Source organism: Malania oleifera, chromosome 1 (genome assembly GCF_029873635.1).
Source record: "Malania oleifera isolate guangnan ecotype guangnan chromosome 1, ASM2987363v1, whole genome shotgun sequence".
Lineage (NCBI taxonomy): Eukaryota > Viridiplantae > Streptophyta > Magnoliopsida > Santalales > Ximeniaceae > Malania > Malania oleifera.
In genome coordinates, this window is record NC_080417.1 from 127,566,749 (window position 1) to 127,588,081 (window position 21,333).

At 36.9% G+C, this 21,333-nt stretch overlaps 1 protein-coding gene and 1 pseudogene across 3 annotated transcripts; one reads left to right on the plus strand and one right to left on the minus strand.

Moving 5' to 3' along the window:
* Positions 1-509: 509 nt before the first annotated feature.
* On the minus strand, positions 510-16,704 carry LOC131151061 (probable LRR receptor-like serine/threonine-protein kinase At1g53430). Of its 3 annotated transcripts, XM_058102240.1 has the most exons (13): positions 16,642-16,704; positions 16,487-16,552; positions 16,238-16,297; positions 16,110-16,148; positions 15,959-16,008; positions 10,492-10,856; positions 9,579-9,777; positions 9,370-9,501; positions 8,601-8,722; positions 8,169-8,379; positions 7,795-8,032; positions 1,664-1,814; positions 510-1,134 (listed from the first exon to the last, which is right to left on the minus strand). In XM_058102240.1, the coding sequence occupies exons 3-13, from the start codon at positions 16,264-16,266 to the stop codon at positions 718-720; spliced, it is 1,953 nt and encodes a 650-aa protein (XP_057958223.1). In that variant the 5' UTR covers positions 16,267-16,297; positions 16,487-16,552; positions 16,642-16,704; the 3' UTR covers positions 510-717. The 3 variants fall into 3 exon arrangements, with proteins under 3 accessions (XP_057958223.1, XP_057958231.1, XP_057958238.1); XM_058102248.1 differs by lacking the exons at positions 16,487-16,552; positions 16,642-16,704 and adding an exon at positions 16,444-16,458; XM_058102255.1 differs by lacking the exons at positions 15,959-16,008; positions 16,110-16,148; positions 16,238-16,297; positions 16,487-16,552; positions 16,642-16,704 and adding an exon at positions 11,462-11,468.
* Positions 16,705-20,084: 3,380 nt separating this feature from the next.
* The window catches only part of LOC131148915 (probable LRR receptor-like serine/threonine-protein kinase At1g53440), a 66,461-nt pseudogene continuing 65,212 nt past the window's right edge, over positions 20,085-21,333 (plus strand).

Here is a 21,333-nt window from a genome sequence, read left to right on the forward strand (position 1 = left end):
GGCCATAATTGTTGCTTTTGCAATTGAAATCATGAAAACTCCCAAAAAAAAAAAAGGAAATCCTACAATTAGTACCCACCACAGTGATCGCCTTCGGGAATTTTGCATTGGCCATTAACAGAAGCTTGCAAATTCTGAACTGGAAGCAAAACGTTAACAGGGTTTATCGAACCACAAAGTATTGTCTTCAGAATTTTACCACTGTCCATTAACTGAAATTTGCTAAGCCCAAACTTGTAGCAACAGGTTTTACAAAGCAAGGGACTGGGGACAAGAAATTAACGGAAAGATGAACTTAATAGGAGGGAAATGATGATGTGAGATTTCCAATATGGATGTGCCAAATGGACAACTGAAATCCATCAGTGCAACAACCAATAGAAAGTCTTATGATCTGATTCTACAATCTGGCATATCTCATTGAGATTAATTTATTGTCAGTCACCAGGTTACCTTGAATCGAGTATGGCATAAATTGCAATGCTTGTAGATGTTAATGTTCTATGGAATTTTGGATGACAGTCCAGTAGGAATTTTGACTCTTATCTGGAAATTTCAGGTTCAAAACTGCGTTGGCATCATACATCGACAACATTTAACAGGAAAAGTAGATAGCAACTTCCCTGTACCTCATCTATTAATATCAGTGAAAGTTTAGCTGTAAGAACCTACCCTTAGAAAATAATTTCATGCAAAGTATATACCCTTTGATTTTCATCAATTTAACTTAATGTCGTAAAGATCTGGAAGAAGCGAACTCGATGCAGAATAATTATCCTCATTACTTGGTGCAGAGATGGAGGAATCAACCCATGGGCCATCCATCGACATGCCTCTCTGCATTTGTCTGTCTTGGGAGAATGTTGAGAAATCTGTTAGATTGTCCTGTCCTGGCTTTCCAAAGGCTTTGAACCTCATGTCCTGGTTCATGCCACTGATTATCGGTGTTTGCACTGGAATTTGTCCCTCCAGCATTCTCACTACAGAAGACATGGCTGGTCTGAGAGTAGGAGATGGGTTGGTGCATAAAAGAGCCAAGTTCAGCATCCTCATTGCCTCTTCTCTGGCATAGTTTGAGCCGAGACTTGGGTCAACAAGCTCCAGAAGGTTACCCTGTTCTTGTAGGACATAGGCCTTTAGATTCCATAAAGAAAACAAAAGATGGCATTAATAATCTCGAACTTACCAAGCATGCAAAGGACTAATGTTAGAATTTGAAATAATTATGCATTTACAAACTTTAGTATGTTTCATGTTTTTTCTAAGGTCATTAGTCGTAAAGTCAAATTTTCTTTCCATGACAATTCACAGCAGAAGATATGGATTTGTACAATCAAAATCTATCAATTGGGAATTCCTCACACAACCACCATCATTGAACTGAGAAAGAAAAAACATGTATGAAACTACAACCAAAATGGTGTCTTTTTCTGTTTCTTTCACTTCACTTGAACCAATACACAATGTACCTACATCACATCCATAGATACTTTACAAAATTTCAAGAAAATATGAAAATACTAGAGAGTAATTTCAGTCCATGTGTTCCCATATACTTTATTTCTCACTTAATAGAGAAAATTATAAGAATATGTAGACATTTTGGGAACCAGAAGATAGAATAGAAGACAAAATGTAAACAAACAGATAAAGAATACATTACCCAACCAAGAAGATATACGAAGTCCTCCTTTGGTCTGTAATTTGTATTACTTTTACCACTGACAATTTCTAGTGCAACAACTCCAAAACTGTAAAGGTCGGCTTTATCTGTCAAGTAACCCCTCATTGCATATTCAGGAGCAATGTAACCTCTGAAAAAGAATTGGATAGGACCAGAATAATAGTAAGTCTCATGAAGTTATTCCATCCACATCATTACTTCAGCAGTACTTGTGCACATTGATTTCCCTAACTGATTTTTTAATCAAGTATTTTTTCCAAAAGCAGCAATTTTTAAAATAAAATGGGTTGTACTAAAAATAACAATGTCATCCAAATGCCATCTGATTCTTGGACAACAAAATCAAGCCTTAAGTTCCACTAGTGGAATTGGCTGTATGAATCTTTTTCCATCATTCTGTAAGAGCTAGGGCATGATCTTCAAAAAGTTAAAGACTGCAACCAAATCATTTCTATCTCAGTTTAAGTTATTTCAGGTCTGTTCCTCCCCTTTTGTCAGCATCTTAGCAACCACTAGATCATCCCTCCCCACTACAGCACTATTTGGTCTATATTGCAAGTGTCTAAATGACCTTAGCTGCATTCTCAGATCTCTTACTCGTGGTACCCTTATCTTACCATGGATACGTTAATTCCATACTGAATCTTTCAGAGCTATACCACTCATCCATCTGAGCGAGCAAAAAATGGAGATCCCAGTCTTTTCTTTTTTAATGGAAAATAATACCAAGGAAATGCATCAATGCTGCTTGAAGAATTAAGCATGATCTTGGTTGTATATTTGGCGTTCTCTATTGTCCAAAATATTTAGTAACTAAAAGTGGGTGAACTGCATATGATTTACAGTAGAGCACTGAATCTACTCTTAATAAAAAAGAGAATAATTGAGGGAAAAAAACACCAATCCTTGCAAACCTTGCATAAGCCAAACAATTCACACAAACATACTTCTCCACATATATACATAATTTTCCCTTCTCAAATGAGGTGCATCCCCTCCAAAATTAGTACCTCAAAATTATTATTATTATAGATAATAAAAGAAGCTATGTTAGATAGAAACAAGAGAAGGTACAACGTGCCAGGACAAGGAGTCCGCCAAATAAAAACAAATAACCATCAAAGAAAAAAAAGAAAGCAAAACACCCAAGATCACAAAATAAAAGACTAAGTTAATCAAAGAAACCCCTTTTCAAACATTTGCATCATAATTTATCAAGCTCTTTAAATTCATTAACTCACTTTGACCCTTCATCTTTTGACTTTTGCCACCATCCAATCGCACTTCATTTCCTCTTAAATCAATCAAATTTAAATCCATTTTATTCAAAAATCTCGAGCTTCTACCTCGTTCTTAGGAATCTCCTTCACTGGTGTAGGCAAAATTCCATCCCTGCGCCTTAAATTATTAACCAGACCATTTTCAAAAATAGATACTCCCTCTAAACCTTCCAGCCAGAAAGGATGAACATAAGATAGATCCCTAGTTCATCAAAATCAGAAACTTAAACCATATTTTTCTCGATTCTCATCCAACAACAATTCCACACCACAGTTGAACTCACTAATATCGTAACTCTCTAAATCTGAAAAATCCTCCCATTTCTTTATCCCCTTTCCTTTACTTGCTCCATTGCTACCACCAATTTCCTTCTTTGCATGAGAGTCTTCCACTTCGATAAATTCTCCTCTAGAATCTCTCCTTAATACCTTTGGCACTGACTCACCAGATTTTTCTCTCTTATCATCAAACACCTTCCTCATCTCTGCACCCATACGAGCTGTCTTCAGATGAGCATAAACCTTGTTGCTCTCAAACCTGTTAGAATTTGGACAAAAACATCAGAATTCACCCCCAAGACAGCATCTAATTTTTTACTCCTTTCCACCACACATCTTGATCCCTCTTTAACACTAGTCTCATCTTTAACATCACACAATCTTGTTTTGAAACTAACCTCCTAGTATTCTAATTTTGTTCCAAAGCTTGATCATTTTGATTCATATCTTGGAGATCTGGAGCCTGTGAAAGAAATCCATTGTCAAAAGGTAAAAAGTCCTTCCCACTTATCAACTCCTAAACACTAGGAACAGTATTTTGCATCTGCCCATTATTGGGATCCAACAAGGGAGTACTTGAATCACCTTGTTCCTTCAGCATGGAACCCAAAAGATGTAATCTGCCCTTAATCTCCATATTACTGCCCACATCAGACTTACCTAAACATTGGGCCAGCTCAAGTAATTGACCCAGTTTAGACAAGAGAGACGTACCTCCTTTTTCAATTATTTGGGCCAGGTCCAACACAAGGAAAAAAAAAAACCACCCGGCCCACTCCTATTCACAATCTCCTCCCCAAAAACAACCCCAGCTGCCTCAGAGAGACATGCAGCTTCTCCCGGAATTCTAGCTTCCTTCGCATTCTGGTCAATTGATTCTGGTTGGTTAGCACGGAAACTGGTCTTTGAGAACCCCTAATCCTTCCTCTTGTATTGTACCTCCACAGCTACAGCACTGCTCTTCTCTTCTGACCTCCCTATCCTGATTTTTAGATAGATCTTGACTTCTGCACCTTCCCTTTTCTGGCCTTCCTGCAGGACCTGACTCCATGATCTAGGACAACAAGAACCATCTGCAGCTACACCTCCAAAATCCTTGTGAAATTTCTTAGCCAACTCGCTGAAATCGCTTGCAAAGTGATGCCACCCTTGGCCTTTGAGCGGCCAGGAATAAATACTGAAAATTTCTTACCTTTTTTCCACCCCAACCCTAACTCCAAAAACTTCCTCACCTCCGTCCACCTAATAGACATCCAATACTGTGTGATACCCTTATGCATACATCGAAAAACTGAAAACCAACAATCCATCAGCAAACCAGGATGCAGCCTCTTGCAAAAACCTAACCCACCTGTTTCAGACAAACATTATTCTCAACCAAGAGTAAATACAAAACCCTCCTGCCCCCCCCTTTTTTTTTTTTTTTTTTGGGAAAGTGCCAGAAGCCACCGCAAATAGTGGCTCCATCCCAAATTTATTAATAACCCTCACTTATGGTAGAGAAATACCGTAGAAACAAAAGAACACTTAGGGCTTACATAATAACCAATAAAACACCCCATGCAACAAATCAAACAAAAGAAGAAAACAAACCTATATCAATACCAAAAGGAAACCAACTAAACATACCTCATATAAGCCGTACCCATCTTATCCAATCTATACAAACCTTTAATAACTCTAGGAAGTTGACTACTATTTGTAAACAAATTATTCCTCCTCATGGCACCTTGTCGGGCCAAAGCATATGCCACTTTATTCTCTATACAAATGATTTATAGAAAAATTTACTCACTCCAATAAACCAATAAGCTGCTCCCAAAAATCCCACAAATACCATAAAGAACATTTACTAGATCTTATCCAATTTACTACAATATTCGAATCATATTCAATGTCAATACTGGTACGGTCCAATTGTTTGCAAAACTTTATTCCTTCCATCACTGCTCTCAATTCAGCTTTATTATTAGAACAAGAATTAAAATATTTTTAAAAATCAAAAATAAAATAACATGTACAGTCTCTAAGGATGCCACCACCACCCGCTGGCTCTGGGTTCCCAAAACTGCTCCTATCCAAATTTAATTTTAACCTCCCTTGCCTCGGTTTTAGCAATTACACACCTTGCATAGCTTTATTCTTTTTATTCACAATCTGCATTTCCAAATTTCGCAATATCCGAACATCAGCATAATTTAAAGGAGCCATAACTGTCATGTTCTTACTCAAAACCTCCACCCAATTCTTAATGGACAGCCACACATCTGTACTACTCTCCAATTTGCCCTCCATTCTAGCCACACATCTCCATCTCCACAATCTCCAAACTACTAAATAAGGAATCAAACTCATCAATGTTCCCAATTGAGAGTATCGGGAAACCCTATTAAACCATATTAGGACTCTTTCTTTGCAGTTTTGGTGCCTAAGGAAAGGTACACCTACCTCCACCGAAACCTTCCTCCATACATCAGCAGCAAGATCTCCCTTATTCAAAATATGCTTCACATCTTCTGATAGCCTCATCTCACAACAATCACATGTCAAAGCAAGTGATACCCCACCCTACTCACCTTTTCATCAACGCTTAAGCACTCAAAAGTAGCCTTCCACATACAGATAGCAATTTTCTTCGGTAATCATTTGTTCCAAACCTACTTTACCCAATCAAACTTTGGAACTAACTCTGATAGAATTCCATGCCGACCTTGTATTAAAACCCCCCTGCCCTTGTCCAAGCGCAGATCGAAGGATTTTCCTTCGATCTGTAGTGTTCAATTCAACATTCCCTACAGCAGTAAGGTTCATAGCAGCATATGCAGAATGTTTCGCAAGAAAGCAAGAGAGAGAATGAGAACGAGAAATTGAGACATCCCTGACCTTCCCGCTTTGAGCCCTGAAGATGACCTTTGTTTCGCAAGAGTAGAAAAGAGAGAATGAGATATAGAAATCAAGACATCCCTGACCTTCCCACTCTAAGCCCTGAAGATGACCTTTGAAGAAGCTTTGACCTTGCTAGGGCTATTGCAAATATGAAGCTACGAACTTGAAGTCTTGCATGCAGTAAGTTTCCACTACAATCTAAAGAGCTTATTGCTGTACCCAATGGGGAGAACCAGAGCCAAAGAATCGAAGAAAAAAAAAAATATCGTCCTCTAATGAATCACTTCTTCTGGTCCATCTCTGCTGCGGCAACTCCTCTGGTCATCGAAGCAGCACTGGCTACCTTCAAGACCCTAGGGAGATTCACGAGAGAGGGAGGGAAGGTCAATTCGCGAGAGAGAGAGAAAGAGAGAGAGAGAGCCCAGGAGCACTGCTAAGAGATTCAAACTCAGACATTTCCTGAAGCTGTTTCTGCATTTATGATAAGTGTATTCAGTCTGAAAATTTTTTTAATCAGATCATCTTCTGAGGAATATTATAACAGAACTGGGTCAAGGAATTCTCAAAGATTTAATCTTCCACTGTTCCACATCACATACATTTCAAATGCCATGATCCACTCATATGCTTCTCTTTCTACTTTCTACATTTGACTAAAATGCAAACCAGTGAAAATAAATGGCCCTGTCTATTTACTGTCAATGACATTTATTTTTTATTTTTATAGAGGGAAGAGGGGAGGATGGTGTTCAACAAAACGAGTCCATGCTGCCCCCAGTAAGAGAACTTACTGCTGAGCTAGCCCTGGTTGTCCATGGAGATTTACTCGATTACAGTGGAACCTGATTAGATCTGAATTGGGACAGCATCAAGTGAACTTTAGCAGAAGATTAACTAAAAGAATTTAAACCCCATTACATTCAGATAATGTAGTGGATGAGGCAGTGACTGATTATGTTGATGCTAAGGATATGGATGATGCACTCGCACTTGAATCCAAGGAGGCCATTATCAGCATGATGCTTCTTCCAACAAACACATTCTAGAAAGGATTCAAGTTTATTAAAAAAACTTATCATAATTCATATTCTGCTTGGCTCTTGTTTGCTCATGAGTTATGGGCTCCCATGGAGAAAGCTAGGAAATTCAGGTGCTGATTCAACCATACAAAATATCTACCAAATGATCAGAAAGAACTGCATAAAGAGCATTAAGAATAAGGAAGAACTGATATTTTGCACCAGTTCTCAATGACAGAAAAGGGTTTGACTCAGATCATAAGAATCAAGACTTCTTACACACCCCGAAAGAAAAAATCAAGGCCGTAACCACTAGGCAACATATATAATTAACAAATAAATTGTTTCATAGATGATGATTCTAGGAGAATGAAATGAACAGCAGGATTCAAGTTTTTCTACCATTATTTAAAAAGAATAAGACAGGAAAAAATGAACACAACCCATCAAATAAAGAGGCATGCAAGAAGAGTTTCCAACTTTTCATATAAAAATATGACAATCAACAGTGGCTTTCCAAAATTTTGAGCCATCTGGTAACTAAATTGAGTGTTGTTTTTCTAGCAGTATGTGTAAATGTCAGACAAAAACAGAAAAATATAACATAAAGAGGCATATAGACAAGAATTCAAATGGATGTACTCACATTGTTCCAGCAATTCGGGTGCTGATATGTGTGTTCTCCTCTTCATCAAGCTTAGCTAAACCAAAGTCAGATATCTTAGCATTTAGATCCTTATCAAGCAGAACATTGGTTGCCTTTATGTCTCTATGAACAATTTTTAACCTTGATTCCTCATGAAGATATGCTAATCCCTTTGCTATCCCCAAGCAAATTTTCTTTCTTATAGTCCAGTCCAAGTTAAGCCGCTCTGCCTCACGACCTAAATATGCATGTGTGAAAAAGAGAGAGAGAGAGAGAGACGCAACACTAATTCTCTTTTTTTACTGAAAAAAATATAATGACAACACTTATCTCAAAATTTATGAAAAGAAAAAAAATATTCAAAATGCATGTACCAAAAAGCGCACGGGCAAGACTGTTGTTTTCCATGTATTCATATATGAGCAACAATTGATTTCCTTCTATACAACAGCCATAAAGCCTCACAAGATTTGGGTGTTGCAAGGCAGAAATCATGCCTATCTCATTGACAAATTCACGGTTACCTTGCTTCGATTTGGAGGAGAGTTGCTTAACCGCAATGACCCTGTCATCTGACAAGACACCCTACAATTAAGGTAAGCTTCGGAATGAGATGTCTTTTTTGCCGATATTGATCGGAAAAGTTTTCCATCAAGAAATGAAAAAAAGAACAGATAAATGACAACCATGATTGAACCAGATAAATTTCCTCAATGCCATGTCCCATTGACAACCATGATTAACAAAAACTTGACAACAACAACAACAACATAATAAAATAAAAATAATCACTCTAAATTAATTACCATATATACAGGCCCAAATCCACCTTCACCTATTTTGCTTGAGGGGTCAAAGTTACCAGTAGCAGCCTTGATCTGTCTTAAAGTGAAATAACCTGTTTGCAGCTCTAGCCCTCGTCGTAGTTCTGTAGCAAGGACAAAATTAGGCAAATTTTCACACACTCCACACTAAAAAAGATTGTACATTTTTTTCCTTCTAATTTTGATATTTAACACTTTCAAACCAAATGAAACCCATTAATGTAAATGTGTAATAATGTGTTGGATAATCCTTGTCTTCCACATTCATGAACAGGCTTATTTTATGGGTAATGACCACTGACAATTTACATGGAAAAATTGTACAAAAATATGAAACTTGGAAGATGATCATACACAGCAAAATCCCTTAATATTGCAGTGCTTATTTTCTGAAAACTTCAAACTTTCTATGTGCAAGTTAACTCATTCTTCATTCTCTGAGCATACCCTGAAATAAATTTGTATTAACTTATTAATACAAATCTTTAAAAGGGCACTTACTTTGACAGATTTGAATCATGAAAAGAAATATGTCATAAAAGTTAAATCTGCCCAAGAAATGACATATCATCTTACTGGTTCCTCCCTTCCTATTGTGTCAGTAAGCATATACAAGTGGAGTTCTGCAAATGTAGCCCTAAAAAACCGTAAATGTAAGGATTCCAACGAATTTCCCAAGCTTGCATAAATTAGTAATCAAAGAGTCGCAAAAGCTATGCCATATACACAAGTCACAAACTATTTAACTCACCTTTATCTTCAAGGTCTTTTCCTCTTAAATAACATATCCAGATTGCCAAAATTAATACCACCGCCACCACACATGAAGCAACTATAATGCCGACAATAGCCCCAACGGATAAGCCTGTACTGACATCAAAATCTACAAGAAGGGAGATATATACCATGAGAGGAAAGCTTAAAGAATAGAGGCAAGCCCTAAATATGAGCTCAACTCACTTGGTGTCACTGTGATGGCAGATATAAGAGGTCCATATACACCTCTGTAAGGTATGGCCTTTGTCCCCTTTCCTGACCTGTATAAGTGGATCTCCAGAGTGCTACCATTGACAATAACAGGGTTAAAATCCTTAACGATGCCCTTACCAGCACCTGTTGCGTTTTCCATGATATTAAAGTCCTTCAGAACTTGCTTTCCCTGTGAAATGGTTATAGCCATTTACAAACTTGATTTAAAAGATAAGAGCAATGTTTAATTGTGAAAAACTCTTTACATATTCTATTTCCAGATTTCTCAAGAATTATAAAAATGACACATTTTGCGTTTAGTTCATCTATTCTTAAAAATAGAATAGTTGTAATATAAGAATTTGATAATTTATACCATAAAATCTGTTATTACCATAAAGCAAATAATGCAATTTTATTTTTTTTAATTTTTTACTCTATAACAAGAAACGGACAAGGAATGACTACTCCCAAAGTTTGCAATGGGAATGCCAATTCTTTCCTATTCAATATTGGGTAATAATACAAACTTTTGCATGAATTATCAGGAATAGGCATTGCATGATTTGCATTACATTCTCATTGTATTCCTTATGTGGCAAACTTGGAAAACAACAGAAATATGTTTTTTAACTTTCCTACACAAATGCTAGAAAACTAGAAAAATAAGGTGGCAGTTTTGCAATTATTTGGAAACCTGAAAATAGAAAATAAAACCTGTATTCTACAACTGAACAGGTCCTAAAGTTCTTTTTTCTTTAAGTGACTGCTGAAAAAAAAAATTGAATAAAATAATCCATATACCACTCTCATTAACATCTATTTTCAAAGCACAGTATTACAAAACTAAACATAAAAAGAACCCAAACTGTAATATAATGACAAAAAGTAGCCTCACACTTACTTGAATTGATACATCAAATATACGCTTCCCAAGGCTGCTGAATGTCTGGTCATTAGAAAACATTATTTCAGCAAAGTGGAGTTGCACCCTATAACTCCCGCTTCGAAAGCAAAGACCATAGTACTTGAGTGAGACAGGGGCAAGTCGAGCTGTTCTGTAAATGTCTCCAGTGGTCCCCTCAAGTGAAGATGTTTCTATTATGTAAGGAGCAGATTTGTTGCCTACATAAAACCCTGTACTGCTATAAGCCCATTTTTCCGAAGAAGAAAAGAAGTTTGTTGGGCCTACTTTAGCTGCATCCTCTTCATAATCATTTCCCTCGTAGCTAGTCCTGCTTCCTCCACAATTAATAAACAGGGAATGGTCTGCAGACATAATAAAAATCATCATCATAAAATAATCGTACTGTTGTTTTTTTGTCCCACATTGGTAGAATAGTTTCACATTAGTATAAAAGGTTGTTTTTAATTTTTTATATTATTTGTCCCACATTAGAGAAAAGTGTTTTTTGGACTTGAGGTTGAAACTATATAAAGAGCTCAACTCTTCATTTGTAAAACACACCTCAAAGTTGTACTTTGTCAAGAAGTAGTGGATTGATCATCGGCGCACGAGGACGTAGGTAATTCTATACCGAACCTCGTAAATTTCTTGTCTTGTTCTTTTTACTATTTTATTATTAGTTTCTGCAATGCTTTAATTTCTTATATATTCAATAGCAATAGTTGTAGTATTGGTGTTTGACACAAGTGGGGTGCCCGGCACAACAATTGGTATCAAAACTAGGTTGAATAGTGTTGATACGGAGGTGTTCCTCTATTAGGACCCTTGATTCCATATTTGATGCTTAAGAAAGACCTTATCTAAGAGAGTGCTTAGAAACCATTGCGACTCAGTCGCTCCCTGGAGGTCGGTCTGGTTAAAGTGGAATTTCATAAGATCAAACAGAGTAGACACAGTTGGTACGTACCATTCATCCTAGGCCTCTTGCTTTGTTGGTTGCTATTGAATATATAGAAGATGACAGAAACCAGTGCAGCAGTAGAAGAAAGTTTGTCCACACGAACTCCAACCCCTTCGGCTTCGACATCATCATCGAAGATGATAGCTAATGCTCGGTTTGAGGTGAAGAAATTTGATGGTACCAATAATTTTGGTATGTGACAATGTGAGGTGATAGACATCTTGTATCAATAAGAACTAGATATTGCTTTGGATGATAACCCAGTAGATATCAGTGCCAGAGATTGGGAAAAGATCAATCGTCAGGCATGTGGTATGATTCGTCCGTGTCTCGCCAAAAATCAGAAATATTGTGTTATGAGGGAGACATCTGCGAAGAAATTGTAGAAGATATTGGAAGATACATTTATGACCAAGAGTCTGGAAAATCGGCTCTATTTGAAAAAGAAATTGTTTCGCTTCCAATATCAACCAAGTATTTCGATTAATGACCATATAAATGTTTTCAATAAAATTTTGGCCAATTTGTTAAATTTGGATGAAAAGGTGAAATATAAGGATAAAATCATATTGTTACTAAATGCTGTTTGTACTGCATTAATTAGTACTAAATGCAGAAAGAAGGATCAAAGGGTCCATAAGGAAACAGCAGAAGCACTAACAATAAGGGGACGTTCTCAGAGTCGTATGCCTGGAAGGAAGAGTAAATCTCATGGGAGGACTAAATCTCGTGGGAGACCTGCTAAAGATCAATGCGCCTTTTGTCGTAAGAGAGGGCATTGGAAGAAAGATTGCCCTAAATTACAGCAGAAGAATAAGAGCAAAACACATTCTAATGCCAATATAGCCAATAATGATGAAAGTGAGTCAGATTTTTCTCTTGTTGGAACATCTTCGTCACATTATTTTGGTGAGTGAATTTTGGATTCTAGTTGTTCCTATCACATGTGTCCCAATAGGGAATGGTTTTCTAATTTTGAAAAATTAGATGGTGGGATTGTTTTTATGGGAAATGATAATACTTGTAAAACAACTGGAATATGATCAATACAGTTGAAATGTCAAGATGGAACTAAAGGCCTTAACTGATGTTAGGTATGTTACAAGCCTAAAAAAGAATCTGATTTCATTGGGTGTCTTAGAATCTAAAGGGTTCACTATCACTTTGAAAGATGGAACCTTAAAGATTAAATCAAGTGCGCTGGTGGTGATGAAAGGAATAAGGAAAAATAACTTATATTATTTACAAGGTAGTACAGTTATTGGCTCAGCAACTGTTGTTTCTAAGAAAGATGCAAGTTCAGATATAACCAGGTTATGGCATATGCGATTAGCACATGCAAGAGAAAAATCTTTGCAACAATTAGCTAAGCGAGGTTTGTTAAAGGGTGCAAAGGTGTGCAAACTTGAATTTTGTGAGCAATGCATTTTGGGAAAACAAACTAGAGTGAAATTTGGCACAGCAATCCACCAAATTGAAGGTATTTTAGACAAGATCCATACAGATTTTTGGGGGCCCTCAAAAATGGCTTCGTTGGGTGGTATGCATTATTTTGTCACTTTTGTTTATGATTTTTCCAAAAGAGTTTGGGTGTATTCTATGAAGCATAAAAATGAAGTGTGTGATATTTTCCTTAAGTGGAAAAAATTAGTTGAAACTCAAACTGGAAAAAAGATTAAACGGCTTAGATCAGATAATGGTGGTGAATACACGAGTGACCCGTTTATGAAAGTATGTCAGGATGAGGGTATTACTCGAAACTTCACAGTTCGAAATACACCACAACAGAATGGGGTGACAGAGCGCATGAATCGGACTTTGCTGGAGAAAGTTCGATGTATGTTGTCTAATGCTAGGTTAGACAAAAGGGTTTGGGCTGAGGCTATTAGATATGCGTGTCATCTCATCAATCGTCTACCATCATCTGCTATATGGGGAAAAACACCCTATGAGGTATGGTCTGAAAAACCTTCTAGTGATTATGATTCTTTACATGTATTTGGTACTATGACTTATTATCATGTTAAAAAATCTAAGTTGGATCCAAGAGTCAAGAAAGCAATATTCTTGGGGATAAGTGTAGGAGTCAAAGGATACCGTCTTTGGTGTCTAGAGATGCAACTTGTGATGAACTTGCGATGATGAAGAAAACAATACGCAAGGAGTCACGAGTTGAAGAGAAGACCAGTGGTACTCAACAACAGGTGGAGGTTGAGACAATTTTGGGAAACCCAGTGAGAAATGAGACTACATAGCGTAACTCTCCAGTTACGGTCGGGAATAGTGTACAAGAAGAGGAGATTTCAATTCGAGAATCTTCACAGCAACAAGAATCAATTGTTTCTCAAAAGCCAAGACGAGAAATTCGAAAACCTGCTCAGTATAGTGATATGGTGGCCTATGCACTTCGAGTTGTAGATGATGATGTTTTTTGCACTTTTAAAGAAGTAATGAGGAACTCTGAATCGGACAAGTGGAAAAGAGTGATGAATGAAGAAATGTAGTCTCTTAATCAGAATTAGACATGGGAGCTAGCCCAGCTGCCCAAGGGTAAGAAAGCAATTGGTTGCAAATGGGTTTATGTAAAGAAAGAAGGATTTCCAGATGCAATTGGTAGCTAAGGGCTACGCACAAAAGGAAGGCATTGATTATAACGGAGTATTTTCTCTAGTTGTTAAACATTCTTCTATTCGAATTTTGTTGGCTTTGGTAGCACAATTTGATCTTGAACTAGTTCAACTCGATGTAAAAACTGCATTTTTACATGGTGGTTTGGAAGAGGAAATCTATATGACTTAGCCAGATGGATTTCCAGTTGTTGGAAAAGAAAATTAGGTATGTAAACTTGGTAAATCGTTGTATGGTTTAAAACAGTCTCCAAGACAGTGGTACAAACAATTTCATCAATTTATGATGGGTCAGATGTACATCAAAAATAAACATGATCTTTGTGTTTATTTTCGCAGACTACAAAATGAATCTTTTGTATATTTACTCTTGTATGTTGATGATATGTTGATAGCTTCAAAGAATAGGGAAGAAATCAACAAGTTGAAAAGTCTGTTAAATCAAGAGTTTGAGATGAAAGATCTTGGTGAAGCAAAGAGGATACTTGGCATGGAGATTCGCAGAGACAGAACAAGAGGAAGAGTTAGTTTATCTCAAAAACAATATTTGGAAAAGGTAGTACAGAGTTTTGGCATGTCTGAGCAGTCAAAACCAGTAAGCACTCCTCTTGCTCATCATTTCAAACTTAGTGCGGCTTTATCTCCTAAATCAGATAAAGAACGTAAGTATATGTCACAGGTTCCTTATGCAAGTGTTGTTGGTAGTCTAATGTATGCAATGGTTTGTACTAAACCTAATATTTCACAAGCTGTTAGTATGGTGAGCAAGTCTATGCATGATCTGGGTAAAGGACATTGACAAGCTGTGAAATGGATTTTGAGATATATTATGAATACGATTGATGTTGATATAGTATTTGAGAAAAATAATACTATTGATCAACATATTGTTGGATATGTGGATTCTGATTTTGCAGGTGATTTGGATAAACGTCGATCAACTACTGGATATGTTTTTACATTTGCTAATGGTCCAGTGAGTTGGAGGTCTACCTTAAAGTCTACCATTGTCTTGTCTACAACAGAAGCAGAGTGTATGGCAGGTTCAGAGGCTGTTAAGGAAGTTATTTGGTTGCAGGGTTTACTTTAAAATTTGGAAGTTGTTCAGAAGCACATTGTTGTGTTCTGTGATAGTCAGAGTGCTATTCATTTGGCAAAGAAACAAGTCTACCATGCACAAATGAAGCACATCGACGTTCAATTTCATTTTATGCGGGATATTATTGATGGAGGCAAGATACTTCTTTAGAAGATTGCTACAACTAAAAATCCTGTAGATATGTTGACCAAGATTGTGACAACAATCGAGTTCAAACATTATTTGGACTTGATCAATATCCTACAAGTTTGAATATTTTTGGAAGGCACCGATAATGTGGAACTCCAAAAAATGTTGGTGACTGAAAAATTTGTTGAATTTATCGTCAAAGTGGAGATTTGTTGTTTTTTTGTCCCACATTGGTAGAATAATTCAACATTAATATTAAAGGTTGTTTTGAATTTTTATATTATTTGTCCCACATTGGAGAGAAGTGTTTTTTGGACTTGAAGTTGAAGCTATATAAAGAACTCGACTCTTCATTTGTAAAACACACCTCAAAGTTGTACTTTATGAAGAAGTAGTGGATTCATCATCGGCGCCCGAGGACATAGGTAATTCTATACCTAACCTCGTAAATTTCTTATCTTATTCTTTTTACTGTTTTATTAATAGTTTTTACATTGCTTTAATTTCTTATATATTTAATAGCAATAATTGTAGTATTGGTGTTTGGCACAAGTGGGGTGCCCGACAGAACACATACTAGGTCCAACAGGTAGCTTAACTGAAGTAGTTACATTTCTTGAAAGCAATCTGGCATCTATATGTACATACACTTGGGTTTTCCAGAGCAAGGCAGGTCCTTCTTCCAGCACCAAGCAATTCTGCAAAATGAGATTTATGTTTGGTCACTCTTTTATGATGAAGTGGTTGTTTGGACAAGTGAAACAACTTAAGCATTAACTTCATCAGGTGAAGAGCTTACAAATCGCTGTTAGAAGACGAATGACTGGAAACTAAATTCCTGCAAATATATTAAAAATAAGACAATTATTTGATGACACGACACAAATAAAATGGAAACAAAAAGAGTATAAGTATAAAGAAGCTTACAAGTTTGATTGAGAGCATCCTGATGGCATTGACCCTGTAAAATCGTTGTACGACAAATCACTGCAAAATAGAATGTAAAGCTCTTAATTTTTAAAGAGAGAAATTGAACCAATCCAGACACTAAGATTGAAATCAAAGAAACATGGCAGTTAGCCAGTTATATATAAAATATAACAACTTAAAGACTTATGATTTCATAAGCATACGATGAGGAAAGAGAAGAGGTCCAAACTCCAGAGAAATACTAACAACTGATTTCCGCTCTTGAATACCCAATTTTGTAGTGTGCCAGTCAAGGAGTTGTTAGTCAACAACCTACATCCATGGAAAATTTTGAATCTTGCTTGTGCTTAAAAAGCAATTAATCAATAAAAAATGCAGAAAACAAAATTTTAATAACTTACAAGTAATCAAGATCTAAATTCCCAAGTGACTCTGGAATTTGACCAGTCAGCCTATTAAAGCTTAAATCTCTACAAGGGAGAAAAAGTTCACATGAAGATTAGGATAGAAGTGTCTTCACAAATGATGGATGGTGATATATGCAAATAAATTTGAATTAAAGCGAGGTTTGTTCGTTCTATTTCACACAAAATTAATCACAAACCCATCTTTTAAAATGCATCACGGCATCGTTTGCAGAAAATTAAGCCATCGCCACTTATACTAACTAAAGTTACATCATTTCATAAAATACTCAGTATAATTAACATCTGTGCTATGAAGTAAACTAATTTTTTTTAACTTTTTTATGCAATGCCAAACTCATTTAAAATTGTCATACTAATACAATAAAAATATTTTTAAATTGTGTGCGCGCAAGATTAAATCAACCACAAAAGATATATAAGTGTGACCTTAAAATCTCAACCTATAGACTTCAAAATTGAATTCCCCAATAATACAGATTGGGAACAAGGCAAGAAAATATAATACAATAATAACAACCATTCAAAAGAAAAACTTAAAAGACCATCCTGCTCAATCTAGGGCAAATAAAAATAGAGGAAAATATGAAATTCTTATATCCAAAAATTCCTTTCCTGCTACTTGGCTAAATCTTGTCAACAGCAATTCAAAACATGTGTGTGCAAAATAGAGTATAGATTAGATCTCAAATTAATTCCACTCTATATCAAGTAAATGCTCAATATATGCAATTAGTCATATGATCACAGTCCATAGACCACAAAAGGACAAATTCCACCAAACATTGACCTCTCAGAAGTTCAATCAAGAAATAGGGCATCACATTTAGATGTTCACAAAAAACTAAATCTCCCATTTTTGAATTTTACAATTCTCAAACATTGAAACTCTAAGATACTTGCCTGATGTCAGCCTACTCTTGAAATTATGCATGTGAATTGACAATTTCTAACTCTCCACATCCCATGAGACCTTGCCTACTTCAAGTCTCAAAGCAACTTTCCCAACTAAACAAACATAAATTTGTTTTTATGGAACTCACCAATAAAAGATTAAGCCAGTACAGGTTCTTTGACATTGTTATTGGTGGCTCTTACATTATATATTCATAGAAGTAGAAATCAGTTCAAATCATTAGCCAGTGTATACATTTCCATTTGACTTTAGAGAAGGATTTGAAATTTCAATTCTACATCATACAACAATAACGGATCAGGATGGAAGTGCAATTCTACATCATACAACAATAAATAAATCAAGACATTGTAAAAGTCAACCAAACCTACGTAGAACAAGCTCTACAAAGTGCAATTTGAAAGACTCCAGCACAGCCTTCCCTCCCCCTCCCCACCACCCCCCTCCCCCCTCAAAAAAAAAAAAAAAAAGTTGTTTTTTCACTTGGAAAGTAGTGTGGGAAAGAATTTCTATCCTTGACAACCTTCAAAAAAGGAGCATAGAAATGGTTAATAGATGTTACTCATGCAAAAAAAGCAGAATTGATTCAGCATGAAAGAAGAAACGATTGAATATATTCTTGATTACTTTCTTCATATGTACATCCCAATATATAATATGATTACCTATTCTAAACAAGGAAACAATTTCCTTACTGAATAATATCAAATCCCGCATATTTACCTACTTTCCTAATTTGTATATTATTCACAATGATACTCAGGATTGAGATTTTAACACTCCCCCTCAAGTTGGATCATAAATATTAATCATCTCCAACTTGCTAATAAGATCATCAAAGCTTTGTCATCCCAACCCTTTAGTGAGAATATCTACAGTTTGTTCCTTGGTTGGTACATAAGTCATACATATAATTCCTTCTTCAATTTTCTCTTTGATGAAGTGTTTGTTCACTTCCACTTGTTTAGTCCTATCATGTTGAACTGGATTAAGAGAGATGCCGATAGCCGCCTTATTGTCACTGTAGAGTTTGATTGGAAAGTTCACCGGGACCCGTATTTCCTCCAAGAGTTTTCATAACCATAATCCTTCACATATCCCTTGAGCGACTGCCCTGAATTCAGCTTCAGCACTACTACGAGCCACCACATTCTGTTTTTTGCTTCTCCAAGTTATGAGGTTTCCCCAGACGAATGTACAATAACCTGTGGTGGACCTTCTATCTTCCACTGATCCTGCCCAATCTGCATCTATAAAGATCTCTACCTCCTTGCTTTCACATTTCTTAAAGAAGAGTCCTCTTCCCCGGGGATCCCTTGAGATATCTAAGGATCTTGTATACAACATCTAAGTGAACTTCTTTTGGTGAATGCATGTGTTGACTTACTACACTGACTGCAAATGCAATATCTGATCTAGTATGTGATAGGTAGATCATCTTGCCAACCAATCTCTGATACCTCTCCTTTTCTACTGGTTTTCCACAATCTTCAACCCTCTTTACTGTTTCCATCGAGGTTTCGCTGGGTTTGCATCCCAGTATGCCAGTTTCAACTAGGAGGTCAATAACATACTTTCGCTGAGAGACACTAATTCCCTTTTTCGTTCTTGCCACTTCCATGCCGAAAAAATACCGCATTTGTCCCAAGTTTTAACTTCAAATTCAGTAGCCAGAACCTTCTTCAATCTCTCCATTTCTACAGTATCATCGCCAGTAAGGATTATATCATCAACATATACTATTAGAATTGTTCTCTTACCTCCTTCAGACTGTTGGAAGAACAGTGAATGGTCTGATTGCCCTTGTCGATACCCTTGATTCTTTAGTAACTTTGCGAATCTGTCGAACCACGCTCTAGGAGATTGTTTGAGGCCATATAACGATTTCTTGAGTTTACACACTCTGTTTTCTTCACCTGTTCTACTGAATCCTGGTGGTATAGTCATGTATACTTCCTCTTCTAGTTTTCCATTTAAGAAAGAATTTTTAATATCAAGTTGTTGTAATGGCCAATCCAAATTGGCTGCCAAGGACAAAAGAACCCGAACTGTATTTAAATTTGCCACTGGTGCAAATGTTTCAGTATAGTCAATGTCGTAAGTCTGTGTAAAGACTTTTGTAACAAGTCTGGCTTTATATCTTTCAACTGTTCCATCAAATTTATATTTCACTGTGAAGACCCATTTACAATCCACTGGCTTCTTCCCATTCGGTAGATCTATCAACTTCCAAGTTCCATTTTTTTCTAGGGCTCGCATTTCTTCCATGACTGCCTCTCTCCATTTCGGTATTTCTAGAGCTTCCTGAATGTTTTTTGACATTTTCATCCTGTCAAGGTTAGAGAACGCACGATATCCCATAGACAAACTTTTATAAGACATGTATTTTGACCAAGGGTATTGAGTACATGACCTTGTTTGTTTTCTGATTGCAATAGGTAAATTGATATCATCAGGTGCAGGATTATCAGAGGAAGACTCAATTACCAGATAGGGATTAGGCATGGGCTCATGGTTATTCGGAGCCATCACCTGTTCCAACACTCTTGGTGCCTCAGGTATGAGATTCTCCCTCTCCTTTGTTTTCGGCTTTCTTGAGTAAACCATTATGTCTGCGTTGTTTTGCTCTCCTGCATCTCCCCCTGAGGGTAAGTGTTCTGTTGTGTTTGGCAAGTCAGGAAGTAATGCAATGGAAGGCTCAATAGATGGGTCAGGGAATGGAGTAACTGGCGAAGGGAGTAAAACAGGGAGGAGAAAGACGCAAAATTCAGTCTAAAGAGATCAAAGAATCGATCTTAACTCCATTGCTCTCCTAAGAGAGGGCTGGGAAGGAAAATAAGGAGTGGTTTCAAAGAAAGTGACATCAAGAATACACGACAGTCGTTTTTGAGACCGGGATCATCAGCTTGTAAGCCTTCTGGGAGGGTGGGGAAGAACAAGGAAGAACATGTAATTGACACGAGGATTTTCCAATTTATCGCGGAGGTGTGCATGGACATGAACAAAAGCAAACAACCAAAGATTTTCAGTGGGAGGACGGTAGGAGTCGACGAGGAGTAGGAAAGTGGTTTCCTGGAATTTTTGAAGAGGGGCAGGGGGTTGGTGGTGACAAATGAAAGGTGCTTTTCGGGGGGGGTTGGGGGAGATTGTGCATGTCGGTATTGTTTTACGAGATGTGGGCTGTGTTAAGAGGGCATCGCCCCACCAAAATAAGTTTCATGTGGGTGGAGTGTAAAAACATAAGTACTTGGGGCCACTCAGTAATGTCGATTTTTTCGTTCAGCAACCCAATTTGTTGTAATGGGGGGTGGGTGGTATCCACACAAGAGCTTTGATGAACAATTCCAATTAACTGAGGATAAGTTGTTGCAGGGATTGGTATGTTAGAGTTATTTCGTACCATATTAGTACGTAAATTTCGAATATTGAGTCTGGTAAGCATATGCAATGGAATCATGATATGTGAAAACCCGAGACTGTGAGCGGACTTGGGTTTTCTTCCAGCAGGTATACGCAACCCAATGTAGCAGTATTTATCATCGGATATAAGGTAAAAAGCCATTTCGTTTAGGTGGCTGTGTTAGGTGGTTGACGTGAGGGACCCCATATACACGTGGAATGAAAACATAGTAAAAGGGCGGAGAGAGGTTGTCTATGGATGTGGAAAGCAGTTAGCCCCGATGACTTCGCAATTGATTCGAATCTCCGTTCCACTACTTGAAACTTTAGAAGCCGTATAATTGTTAATACCA

Bases quoted from the DNA above. Each gene is read 5' to 3' on its own strand.
- LOC131151061 (XM_058102240.1), bottom strand. From the start codon at position 16,266: ATGCCATCAGGATGCTCTCAATCAAACTT. The intron at 10,857-15,958 runs GTATGTACATAT...TTATGTCTGCAG, and splicing joins TTGCTCTGGAAAACCCAAGT to ACCATTCCCTGTTTATTAAT. The intron at 1,815-7,794 runs GTGAGTACATCC...ATTCTTTTTCAG, and splicing joins ACCCGAATTGCTGGAACAAT to AGGTTACATTGCTCCTGAAT.